General features: G+C 35.0%; 1 protein-coding gene across 1 annotated transcript in view; it reads left to right on the top strand.

Annotated features, from left to right (window-relative positions):
* LOC149923425 (glycoprotein-N-acetylgalactosamine 3-beta-galactosyltransferase 1-like) overlaps positions 1–13,995 on the top strand; it is a 57,326-nt gene that overhangs the window by 32,614 nt on the left and 10,717 nt on the right. The window contains exon 3 of the mRNA XM_090160921.1: positions 12,888–13,254. Coding sequence (XP_090017047.1) covers positions 12,888–13,254 — 367 coding nt within the window. The remainder of the gene's footprint in view (positions 1–12,887; positions 13,255–13,995) is intronic.

Raw genomic sequence — 13,995 nt, 5'->3', positions numbered from 1 at the left:
TTATAAATTTGCCTAAAAACGTCAGGAAAAAGTCAAGGAATTAGAAAATAGGCCTAAAAAGGTCAGGGGAAAGTTTAGGACTTTGAAAATGAGCTTATACGCGTCAGGGACAAGTCAAGAAATTCAAAAATAAGCCTAAAACGTCAGGGGAAACTCTAAGGATTTTTAAAATGGGCTTATACGCGTCAGGGAAAAGTCAATAAATTCAAAAATGAGCCTAAAAAGTCCGGGAAAAGTCAAGGAATTGGAAAATGGATCTTATGACGTCACGGATTTTAAATTTATGCTAAAATATAGGACACAAATTAAGACTATTTACGAATGTCACGTATTTTTAGAAATTTGTCAAAAGTCTGGAAAACATATCACGATATTTAAATTTATTAATTTTGGTTCTGTGATATATTTCTAAGATTATTTTTAAGTTTCTTAAAAACTCTGATCATTTTTAAACATAAACTTTATACTAAATTAGAAGCTAAGTAAATTCATTAACTTTTCATAAAAAGTAAATGTAAAGTTAAAATTCGTCTGATTTTGGCCTTAAAAAGGTCGGGCAAATTATTTAAAAATGGCCCCAGGGAACACTGTAGCGAGAAAAATTCTTTGAAATCTGTTTCAATAGAATTTTAAACAATTTTGTAAACCAGGGTACACGACCTTAAAAAAAGGGTTTTAAACAATAATAAATATCGCCTTTTGTACGGCTGTGAGCATTGTTTAAACGCAAAATTATTTAGCGTTTAAACCAGTATGTATACGTTTCAACACCGTAACTCGTAATGATTTGTTAACACGCGTGCTGATAGAATAATATTTAACCGTAATTAACGAACTTTTCTACGGTGGAAATTAGTACAGCCAAAGGCAGGAAGAAAGAAAATTTAATTTCCAAATTTACATTTTTAAGCACCTGCAGGATTCGTACACGACCTGGAATACCTGTATAACCTGGAAAAATCGGGAATTTGAAAATGATTCCAAATGGTCAGGGAACAGTCAGGGAAATTTAAAATGGTCCAAAAAAGTAAGGTAATTTTAAAATGACCCCAAAAAAATCCGGCCAATAAATTTATGAAAGATGTATTAAAAATACGGTGTTGGTCCATTTGATCGAAAAATATGTGATCGACAGTCGATCATTATACCTTGCAATTGATCGAAATTCCATTTGATCGAATCCCATTTGTCATTTGTTTCATAAGCTCGAACCTTCAAATGATCGAATACTATTTGATCGAATTCAAAAGTATTTATAGTACCAGTTGGTATGTTTTTATTTTACCGAATGTCAATATGAAGTGCAGAAGGAATAATGATGGAGTAATTCATTGCTTTAACTGTATTAAGCCACAAAGATGAAGAGATTTTTACTTTATACACTATATGATGGAATTTTTATGACATCGACGATAACGGCCCGTTGTTTTTGATATACAGGGTGTCCAATAAAAAACGATCCAGGGCCAATATCTCATAAACCGTTTTCTCTAGGAATTTAACTTTTTTTATGTTACGTAGCACATGCAGGGGGCAAAGAAGAATGATAACCTCGATGACCTTGAACCATGTCTTCAAGGTCATCCAAAAACTATCTCGAGAACCTTAAGTGTTAGAAAGTTGGTTTCAATTAGAAAAGTGTTCCCCGTCACGTTTTATGCCTACATAACGTGAACATGATCGGATTCGACCAATAGTAAGTCGAGAAAAATTTTACCAAAATCACAAAGGTCGTAAAAGGGAAAATTGCAAGACAGCGCTAATAACTCCAAAACAACAATTGGAATTTTTGATCTAAACCTAATGGTTCTCGAGATAATTTTAGTATGACCTTGAAGACATGGTTCAAGGTCGTACAATTTTCCAAATATTAAAATATCCTACCATGATGCGATTGTCTAGCAAATTTCGATAATGTAGCACGACTTGTTTTGGAGTTATTAGCGCTGTCTTGCAATTTTCCCTTTTACGACCTTTGTGATTTTGGTACCAATTTTATCGTCTTGCTATTGGTCGAATCCGATCATGTTCACTAGCTAGCTAATGGCTTGGGCGCAGCCTGTTCTATAGAAATTGGTTAGCAAATTAAATAAAACGCTTAATGGAAATAAAAACATTTATTCAACAATCGCCCTGAATTATTTTCGCGTAGAAGGCCTGTTAAAAGACTGTAGTTTTATTTAAATTTTGATAACGCTTTTAAAGTAGAATTTTTCAAAAACAAACCATCTGGTGGAGATATACCTTTTTAGCGGGTTCGGTTTGGACCGATGACTTAGAAAATTCACGGTTTTTACCTTTTCCAGTCCGATATGAAAATCCAAGTATCAAACCAATAAGGGAACCTTTACTTTGACCTCGACTACGACCTCAACCTCGACGATTTCCGCTAGGTTTTTCTGGAGCTTTTTTGAAAATTGCCCAATCTCCAATATTAAAGGGAATATAACCTCAAGTCGTTTTTTATGTTTTTTATGAAAGCAATTTTGGCGGGAAGTCACTAAACAGCGCCAAAAATATCTAAAGTCATAGGAGGGAGTGCGAAATGGTCGAAGTTTGGTGTTCCACACCTAAAACCTGAGGTTATATTCCCTTTAACGCAGTCTTCTCGTTGAATTTCGCTTTTCCTCACGAATATTTTCTTGGTTCCTTGATTATGTTGGCGTCAATTTAGTTCGAAATCTTAAGAGTATACTAAAAAGCTTATGATTCTTTAAAAAATGTAATTTTTTAACCAAATACAGATTTTTTCATTTTGTTTAAATTTAAGGTTATTTTTTAAAACGAGAGATTACCAAAAAATCCAAGGATTATAGCAAAATGTTCAAGGATTATTTCCAAATTTAAAGCGATTACGTGGATTTTTTATGAATTTTGCCAAAAATCAAGGGATGACTAAACATTTTTCGGATAATGGATTATTTTTGTGATTACACGGATTATTTTATAATTTTTTCTAGGATTACGATTATAGTGTACACCTGATTACGCGAGTGGCTACCCCCTCGATCGAAAACCTGTCCTCTTAATTTACTGTCCATGTAACGTTGCTTTAAAGAAATCATTGATTTAAATAGCCTATTTTAATAATAATAATCAGCTCGGATAATAGGTGGTATTCACGAGAAGATGGCAGCCATTGCTCTAAGGTAGATAGTTATGGGGGAAAGGGGGATGACACTAACCTTCCACTACAGCGATGATGATGTCACGAGAATACACCCTATACCCAAGGCACCACCCTAGGCCTAAGTCATCAAGCGACTTTTAAAGCCTTTTTAAATCAGGTGGCCGGGTTACAATGCGTAGGAGGGTGGCGGCAAGCCCTGCAAGCCACGCGAGCCAACAGCTCCCTACACTAACTATTACCGTTAACCTCAACAAGTTTTTATGGAAGGGAAACCGAAGTGGGGAGAGAACTTGCAAACTCAACGCGGAAGGAGTTGTTCCGAGTTTTCACCCAGTGCCACAAGTTGGGATCGAACCCGGCTCCTCTTGCTGCGAGGCGAAAGTGCTAACCATTCCGCCACCCCACCTTAACATTTAACTTAATTTTCATATGAAAATGTACAAAATAGTTTTTATAGCCAATTATATTTTTGTTTACGTATCTAATAAACGCGAATTTTAAATTAAATTCTGAAGAAAACAATAGTTTTTTAAGTTAGAAGAAACCACCTATGGTACGAGTTATTAGTAAGTTTTTAATTTCTTCAAATTTGTTTAGCATTTAGCTATAGTATCCCTTTTAATCATGGACTAATCTACTTTTTCGCGTATTTTATCAATAGTTTTTTTGAAGGGATTATGTTTCAATTTCCTTTCTCGATAAGTCAAAATTCGCAAGCTTTGTGTTTCGACGTAATTATTGTTTACCTGATTTTTTTTGGGTTTCTGAATAGTGTATTTTGGACAGATGTTCTCGTATTCATAATTCAAATGAGGACTAATTCATTTGTTTAACTCGATAACCGAAATGATCTCTCATTGAAAGCAAAAATGTTCAATTATTTTAACGGTAACCGATTGTTACGGCGAAATAATCTGTATTATTCTAATTTTTTTTATATATTCACTCGAAATCAACGTTAGCTGAGACAACAACAGCTTCGTTATCTGATTTGGCCAACGTACGGACTTTGCACTAAAACATTTTCAGTGGGAAAATAGTTTTAGTCACGTGACTTTTTGCAAAATTGCAGTACCATCTATCCTAAGAAATACGAACTATTATTCATTTTATTTTGCTAATAGCGGTTTCAATTTTGATCGATTCATCTAAGTAGCTCTTTATATAAAATACGAGAGGTCACGTGATTACGTTAGATTCATCGTGCAGTTAAAGTTAGAGAGCGCGCATATTTTTGTTTTTGTTGAGCTCGCGCGAAAACGCGCGAGTAGTGTTCGGAATTGTTTATTCATTATCCACAAATTTTCCGATTTATTTAAAAAACGTTGGTAAAAAGAATATCATTTTAACTTATTTAATTATGTTTTTTACGCAACCAAGCATTTATTTGAATAAAAGTGGAATTTATTTAAATAATTGTTTGTTTTATTTAAATAATAGGCTTATTCACTTTCGATTATTTAAACATTTTACAATTTTTATTCAACTATTGGTTATTTAAATAAATATTATTTAAATATCGCCGAGCTTATTTTATTCATGGATAAAAATTAATCGAAATCCGAGCACTACGCACGAGACCCGCTAAAGGGAAATATTAGGAAGCGCGCGCTCCAAAAATTAACACTTATTATACATGTATGCGTATATATTATTTTATAAAAAGGGCTATTATCTAATTATTGTTATTATTTAAACATTTTGTAAAAGAAAGGTGTAAGTTAATTAGCTGTCTGCAGCATCTGGAAGAAATATTTTTTCTTTACCGTTGCACGGCCAACTATGAGCGCAAGTTACGGAATCGAAGTTGGCTGTGAAATGGGAGTCACGTGATTTTGTTTTCCCATTTTTATTTGTAAAAAGTCAGGGAATTCAATTTTCTTTTGAAACTTTTTGAGGGTAAATTTACTCCAGATCTATGACAATTTCTATGATTATCATTTATTTCCTTGAGAGTTTGGCTAATTTTTTCAACATTCCAATAACCTATTTATTGAAATATAAGTAAATTTAAATTTGTTAACTTCTGATAAAAGTAAAGCGTATAATAAAATTTTTTGACCTTAAAAAATTAAGTAAAATCTCTTAAAATGATCAGGGAATTTGAATATGAAAATTTTGTGGCAACCCTGTTAAAGCTATTTTAAGAAAAACAATAGGACTTTTCGTAGGGCCCGGAAAACTGATTGCGTGGCCCTAAGTGACATCTGGTGGTAAAACTCCTTAAGAGCCTAACGAAGGTTGCTGATTTTCCAATTGTTACTCAAATTGTTGGACTAAAAGTATAAAATCCTAATTAAATACTGTAAATTTGTGCCATATTGAAAAATGGCACCCAAATGGAATGATAAAATTTGGTCTGTCAGATATACTCTTTCAAAAGTAATAACCGTTGGAATTAAAATTCGGTCGCAGTCCGTTGTAGAGCTAAAACAATAGTTTCATGGACGGCCATTTTCCAAAATGGCGACCAAAGCTGATCTCTGAGATACTGTTTTGAATTAAGTTTCTATCTCTTTCCGTTGTCCAGATACCAATTTTACAATAAGAGTGAAAATGGACGCCATTTTCCAAAATGGCGACCAAAGCTGATCTTTGAGATACTCAAGATTTTGAATTAAGTTTTTATTTCCTTCCGTTGTCCAGATTCCAATTTTACAATAAGATTAAGACTTCGGCTTGAAAAGGAGCCACGGCTCGAAAGCTCGCCGTGATTGTAAATATTACAAATAAACCTTTTTAATCAGTCATGAAGTATCGTGTCTCTTTTAGACAATTTTACTAAATACTAATTTCACCATGACTTAAATCCTTCATAATCAAAGAGTGTAAATGTTCGCCATTTTCCAAAATGGCGACCAAAGTTTAACTGTAAGATACTCTTTTTTAAGTAAACTAACCATTTTAATTAAATTTATATCTCCTGGCGTTGTCCAGATACCAATTTACATTAAGAGTGTAAATAGGCGCCATTTTCCAAAATGGCAAGTGTTTGCGGGATGAGAAAATTGTTTTTGTTAGACCAAAAAGCTACCTCTGTGCCAATTTTTAGCTTGTTACTCAAATTGTCGGATTAAAAGTTTAAGGTTCAGAAATGGCGACTTTTTTAGGAAGTTCTTCTGAGGTAATTTATCATCATTTAGACGCCGTGTCACAATATTTGTAACAAAGTAAAAACATACTGCTGTATTCTGTCCATGCTTTTAAACTCGAGGTACAAACTATAGGCTTACCTATATGCTATATGCTATATTCCGATCAATTTGATTGATTTAAAGCAATCTTTATGGAAGACCCCTTCAATTTTTCAAATTTCCCTGTACAGTGGCGCCAAACATTTTTGTAGTCAAAGGCTAGAGCGGCCAAAGCTGCAAACGTTGGTGTTCCACACCAAATACCTGAGGTTATATTCCCTTTAATACGTTCGCCAATTTGATCGATACGAATTTTTATACGGCCATAAGTAACTTAATAAGAAATAAGTATTATCTCGATTCATTGTTTTCGCCAATGACCATATAAATTATTGCGTGGGTAAATATTGAGTCATGGGAGATTTTGGTAGTGCCAGTATGGATACTCGCAATCGGGTGGGAAATCGGGGCATTCATAATCTAAAAATACACTAATAAAGCTATGAAAAATGCTTCCCACGAGTGTCAGGTAAAGATAAATCCCAGCCGCCACCTTATTTACAAGATCAACCAAGGCTTATTAAAAATTGAAACGCTTTCAACAATAAAAACAGGGTTGCCACATGTCAGGGAAAACAGGGTAAAAGTCAGGGAATTTAAAAATGGGCCTAAAAAGTCAGGGAATGGTCAGGGAATTTTAAGAATTTGTAAAAAGTCAGGGAATGGTCAGGGAATTTTAAGAATTTGTAAAAAGACAGGGAATGGTCAGGGAATTTTAAGAATTTTTAAAAAGTCAGGGAATGGTCAGGGAATGGTCAGGGAATTTTAAGAATTTGTAAAAAGTCAGGGAATGGTCAGGGAATTTTAAGAATTTGGAAAAAGTCAGGGAATTAAGTTTTCTCTTGACACCTTTTGAAGGTAGTTTTAATCAAGGTATATTACAAATTCTATGATGATCGTTTATTTCCTTGAAAGTTTGGCTAATTTTTTCAACATTGCGATAACCTTTTTACTGAAATACAAGTCCATTTAAATTTATTAACTTCTGATAAAAGTAAAATATAAAATAAAATAATAATTTTGGCCTTAAAAAGTCTGGGAATTAAGTTTTCTCTTGACACTTTTTGAAGGTAATTTTAATCAAGGTATATATGACAATTTCTATGATGATCGTTTATTTCCTTGAAAGTTTGGCTAATTTTTTCAACATTGCGATAACCTTTTTACTGAAATTAGTCCATTTAAATTTATTAACTTCTGATAAAAGTAAAATATAAAATAAACATTTTGGCCTTAAAAAGTCAGGGAAAATCTCTTAAAATGGTCAGCGAAAACAAGGAATAATCAGGGAATTTGAATCTGAAATTTTGGGGTAACCCTGAAAAATAACGTTCATTTTGGCAATATAACGAAAAATTATTGTCTGGGAACGTAAAATGCACTATTATAAACATTAGCTTCGTTTCTGTAGGTCATTTTTGTCCTAATCGATATTTTGAAACTCATTTTCGATCTACATTTTCCAGGGTTGGAAAAAAGCCGGCTTTTTTGAAAAAATCCAGACCAGTGGTTTTAATTGACTATAACCGGTTTTTTTTTGTTATAACCGGCTAAAATATAAACAGTACCTTTTAATTATGTAAGCAGAAATTGTCTGCAGTTATTGTCGTAAATAAGAAACTAAAGAAATAAAGCGAAATAACTATATAAAATAACAGAATTCTTTTGATTTCCTCGGGAAATTCCCCCTGGGTTTTTGTGTATGACAGAAGCGAGGCAGTGAACTTTGGAACTTTAAACCTACCGAAAAACTGGTAAAAGTAAACCGGTTTCTAAATATGAAACAAAAAATAAACTAAATTTCTAAATAAAAACTATTAAATTACTAAAATATTCATATTGTAATTTTTTTTTAAAAAAAGCCACAAAAATCTGGATTTTTTCAAGTGGCTATAAACGGATTTATCCAGGTGGCTATACCCGGTATAGCTGGTTCTATGCCAACCCTGGCATTTTCAGAAACATCCGTTTATGCAATCACTCCGCGGAAATCGACCAGTGTCTTACTTAAAAATATTATGTAACTTATGAAATAATGGATAATAATAAATAGAAAAAATTTATCTTTTAAATGTCTCGTAACTTCAACCACTGCCCCCCCCCCATAATTAATTAGAGGGGTAACTAATTTTCCTCCCTCCAAAATTTTGTTAAAATCTACAAATTAACGAATTTAAAGTATTAAAGGCAAGTAACCGTTAACCCAATTGGTAATTTACCAGGGTAACGATAAAATACCATTTATTGTAAAAAATGCGAAAATGGTAATTACCAGGGTAATTTACCCACGTATTTTACCAGAGTAATTTAATGAATACTGATACATTCCATTTTTCCTGTTGTGAAGAACATCAACTAATAAAAAGCCTAAAAATTGTCAAAATCTACGTTTAAAACCAGATTAAATCAGTGATTTCAATTAAAAAGATAAAAATAAGTGTATTTTTTTGTATTTCTTTTGGTTTCCTAATAAAATTATCAGCTTCATTATCCTTTTTATGTTTTGAAATATATAGACCATGCCGCAAAAGTTTGTGAGAAAACGAGATTATAAACATTTATAAATTAATTTTAAATTACCGCGTTATTTACCGATTTCTAAAATTACGGCTATTTCGTATCTCTAGAGAAAAGTGATAATTTTCGGTAAATTTAAATTTTTTAAAAACTCTAATCTATTTTTTGTGTGAACAATTTCCAAGGCAAAAAATTCCAAACAAATGGCTTTATTCTTATTTTTTAAGTCAATTGTGTACATGCGGTTGTTGCGCTCTTGGCGAATAAATTACTCGCGAGAATCACCTTTTTTTATTGTGTTCAAAATTTAGTTTTGTGTCCGTGTTTGTACAACCGAAAATAGTTTTTAGTGTTTGGGTTTTTCCTCGTTTACCATTGTTACGAGTGGTTTTTTTAAAGCTGTATTTAAGAACAATACGGGACGAATTAGGACTATACCTGTCATTTGGCCTTTAACAGTACGCGTTGGGGTCAACGAATGACCCTACGCTCACAAACACCGAAGAACGTATTCGGGTTAAAAGAGAATATGTAACCGTTCTATAAAATGTTTGTTACGGTAAGAGGGGGGGAAAGAAAACGTTTTTTTTTCAAGGATGATTTAGATCAACGTTATATATATTACTCCTTGTTTTTACCCTCGCTCGACTCTTGAGCTCGGTGTGTCGTCTGCTACCGAGTGGAAGTATTTACAAAACACGGCGGGGTAGGTACATTTGTTCGAATTTCAATCGTCCGAACGGTGGAACAAATGTTCGAATTTCACTCGTCCGAACCGCCGAAATAACAAATGTTTCAATTGTTCGAATTGGGCAACTTGTTTGTTTCATTCGTCCGAATCGGTAGCATCACTTGTCCGAATTCTGTCGCTAAATTAGTATTTCTTATTGCTGTTTTTTTCGTTTATTCCCATTCGACCGAAATCCTATTCGACCGAATCCCATTCGACCGAATCCCATTCGACCGAAAGAATTTTAAAATGTAGCCCAATTGGTGGGGTGATTTGGTATTTTATTTATAAGGTATGTACTATCGAAGATCCATGTTTAGGTTAGGTTAGGTTAGGTTAGAGTTGGTTAAGTTTACTATTTCAGTTTTGGTTCAGTTACTTTTCTTGACTAGGTGAAGATAAAAATATAATTCATGCTCATTCCAAAAGCCAATTTATATAGCAGCGTTCGGTCGAATGGGACACATAAAAGCGTTCGGTCGAATGGGACACATAAAAGCGTTCGGTCGAATGGGACACATAAAAGCGTTCGGTCGAATGGGACACATAAAAACCGCACGTTTCGGCGGAATTCGGTCGAATGGGACACCTCAAAAACCGCCTTCGGTCGAATGGGACACATAAAAACCGCACGTTTCGGCGGAATTCGGTCGAATGGGACACCTCAAAAACCGCCTTCGGTCGAATGGGACTAAAGCGTTTTTTTTGGTCCGGATTTTATTTAGTGCAAGAATAAAAAATAAAAAACTACATTGTAAATATCGTTGTTTGTTCAAGTTGTTTTTTCTTAATTGCCGCTATATCTAGGAATTGCGTTGAATGTTGTTGATATTTTAGGTTAGGTTAGGTTAGGTTCACGTTAATGTTACTATTTTCTTATATTAACAATATTTAAAAAAAAACAACCAATTCCTAATGTTCGAAAAAACGGACTAACGATTATTCGAACAAATTAAATCCGCCAGTAAAGTTAACATAAATTGAACGACTAAATCACCAACAAAAGTTGTGATACATTTTTCGGGCAAATGAAATACGTTTTCGGACATACGATCCTGTTTTCCGGCATTCGGACAAATGATCATTCGGACATTTGTTCCACCGTTCGAACGAATGAAATTCGAACAAATGTACCCAAATCAACACGGTGGATTAAAATTAATTCAAGTGATATCTTAAGTAACATAATATTGCTTTAATGCTAATTTTCTAACCGAACCTTTTTTCGGCACTGATACTCTCTTCAAGCTGTGACTTGGACTCGCGACTTGCCGTTTTGGATTACTACGTTTTGATAAAAATTTAAGCCTAATATCGGAGAGCACGTTCTGGAGTCGCGAGGGGCTTTGGCTTTGTTTCGAAGCCCGCGTGCGAATCACGCGTGATAAAAAAAAAACATGAGCTCGTGACGCCGAGAAACTATTTTAATTTTTATCATTTTAGCCTAATATTCCGCCTATCTATCGGAAAAAAGATATTTCGGCTTAGCGGAAGTCTCGCGTATTTTAGACACTAGAGGGCTCTGTGCTGAGGAAACATCTTGATTTCGCAAAAACTATGAAAATCAGTTTGGTTGTGAATCTCGTTAATAGACCCATGTTGAAAGTTGGGGGGTCGAAAATTAACATTTTTACCTGGCAGCTCGGCATTTGGACGGAACATCCGTTTCCTTACTTCCGCCTGTATATTTCGATGGCGGCCTCGTGGTTCAAAACGTCACAAACAGGATGTTCCGTCCAAAGGTCTCACTTAAGCCTCGTCTGCGGCCCCTCTTTTGTTATGGGTCTATTGTCATACTTATTGTTATTATGTTACTTATGGTGATATTAATACATTTGTTATATCAAATGTTTAATGTATAAAAGTATTTAGTTTACTTAACTAGTCATAAAAGGAGAGGTTTTAAATATTAAAAATAACGAAAAATGTAGCACGGTTTCGATGATGTTTAATGTTTATAGCCTTGTGAACTAAGGCTTAACATTTCATTGATCGCCCCAGTTCTAGACAATAGTGTATCGGGTAAAGATTGTTGTTTATCATAAAATACTAGCTAATAAATATCTAAGTATTAACAATTCAATTCAAAAAGTACAGCCAATTTTTTAGTTAGTTTTAGCGAAATTGGTGGTGGGTGACGTAGAAAAAAACAGTGAAAGCACGTAGAAATATTTTATGGAAAGGCCTATTATGGTTAATTGTATTGTGGGGCGTGGTTTTTCTTCCGCAAATCTCGAGTTGATTTTTCAAAATGCGCATTCTAATCAAACACAATTTGGAGGAAATGCCTCATATCATAAGTAACATAATACCAGTAATAGTTATAAGTATGACACTTGCTATTATTCCAACACGATTTTCTATATAATATTTTGTTTCTCCAATGACCATATAAATCACAACGTGGCTAAGGACCTACCACTCTCCGCAAAATTTTACTATTCTTTGGAATTGTCAGGTCATATATTAATTTGGTAAATCTCTTACATCTGGAGAAACATGATGTTTACATAACTTTTTACACACAATCCTAGGGAATACCATGATACATGATACGTCAATCAATTTTAAATATCATGCCCTCGTCGGCATTGTTAACATTTGTGAAATCGGGGCCCCGGAAGTGGGGCATTTGCCCATTTTAGTGATTTTTGGCGATTTTCGCCTTAAAATGTACACACTTTTCTTAAATTAAGAGCGACTTGGTTGAATATTATATTTTTAAGTAGTTCTGATCGTTTATGAACTAAATTTTCGGTTGCATTAATAAATTTTAATTTTAAGTCAGATTTTTGGCCAATTCGCGGGACCCCACAACCCGCGTACTAACTATTGTCATCTTTGAATTTCGTGACAATTGATACAGGCGTCATCTAACTCGTTCGCGTTTTGCTACCTTATTTCCAAAACCATGTAACTCGAAAAATTTGGTTTTTCTAAAAATTAATTAAAATTGGCGTGTTCACGTTTTGCCGCCTTATTTCCAAAACCATGTAACTCGAAAAATTCGGTTTGTCTAAAAATTAATTTAATTTGACGTGTTCACGTTTCGCAACTTTATTTCCAAAAGCAGCTAACTTGAAAAATTCATTTTGTCTAAAAATGAATTACAATAAACACGCTTGCGTTTCGCTACTTTATTTCCAAAACCAGGTAACTCGAAAAATACTTTTTAGATAAAATTCGTCTTTAGTTAATGTACAAGATGATTGCAAATTTGTTCAAATTTAAATTTAATATTTAATTAATTAATACATCGGGGGGATTGCGTGTACTTAAATGCCATCTTGTTTAATGATTTGATTTTTGTTTGCAGACGAAGATCTGATAGCGAAAGAGATGGCGAAGACTGTCCGCGTCCTGTGTTGGGTGATGACGAGCCCCAACAACCACCAGAAGAAGGCGCGCCACGTCAAGGTCACCTGGGGTCGTCGTTGCAACATCCTGCTGTTCATGAGCTCCACGAAGGACGACGAGCTTCCCAGCGTCGCGCTGAACGTGTCGGAAGGGCGCAGCCATTTGTGGGCCAAGACCAAGAAGGCATTCCAGTACATTCACCACAACTACGCTCAACAGGCCGATTGGTTCATGAAGGCCGACGACGACACTTACGTGGTCGTCGAAAATCTCAGATACATGCTTTCCAGTCAGAACGCTTCCCAGCCCGTCTACTTTGGCTGCAAGTGAGTAAGCCATCACCTTCATTCGCCCAATTTCCCATCGGTGGCCATTAGCTTCATTCGGCTAATTTCCCATCAATGGCCGTTAGCTTCATTCGGCTAATTTCCCATCGATGGCCATTAGCTTCATTCGGCTAATTTCCCATCGATGGCCATTAGCTTCATTCGGCTAATTTCCCATCAATGGCCGTTAGCTTCATTCGGCTAATTTCCCATCAATGGCCGTTAGCTTCATTCGGCTAATTTCCCATCGATGGCCATTAGCTTCATTCGGCTAATTTCCCATCGGTGGTAGTTAGCTTCATTCGGCTAATTTCCCATCAATGGTCGTTAGCTTCATTCGGCTAATTTCCCATCAATGGCCGTTAGCTTCATTCGGCTAATTTCCCATCAATGGCCGTTAGCTTCATTCGGCTAATTTCCCATCGGTGGCTATTAGCTTTATTCGGCTAATTTCCCATCGGTGGTCATTAGCTTCATTCGGCTAATTTCCCATCGGTGGCCGTTAGCTTCATTCGGCTAATTTCCCATCAATGGTCGTTAGCTTCATTCGGCTAATTTCCCATCGGTGGCCGTTAGCTTCATTCGGCTAATTTCCCATCGGTGGCCGTTAGCTTCATTCGGCTAATTTCCCATCGGTGGCCGTTAGCTTCATTCGGCTAATTTCCCATCGGTGGCCGTTAGCTTCATTCGGCTAATTTCCCATCGGTGGCCATTAGCTTCATTCGGCTAATTTCCCATCAA

This window comes from Leiobunum rupestre, chromosome 10 (assembly GCF_980474605.1).
Source record: "Leiobunum rupestre chromosome 10, qqLeiRupe1.1.hap1, whole genome shotgun sequence".
Taxonomy (NCBI): domain Eukaryota; kingdom Metazoa; phylum Arthropoda; class Arachnida; order Opiliones; family Sclerosomatidae; genus Leiobunum; species Leiobunum rupestre.
This window is presented reverse-complemented; position numbering and strand designations above follow the sequence as displayed.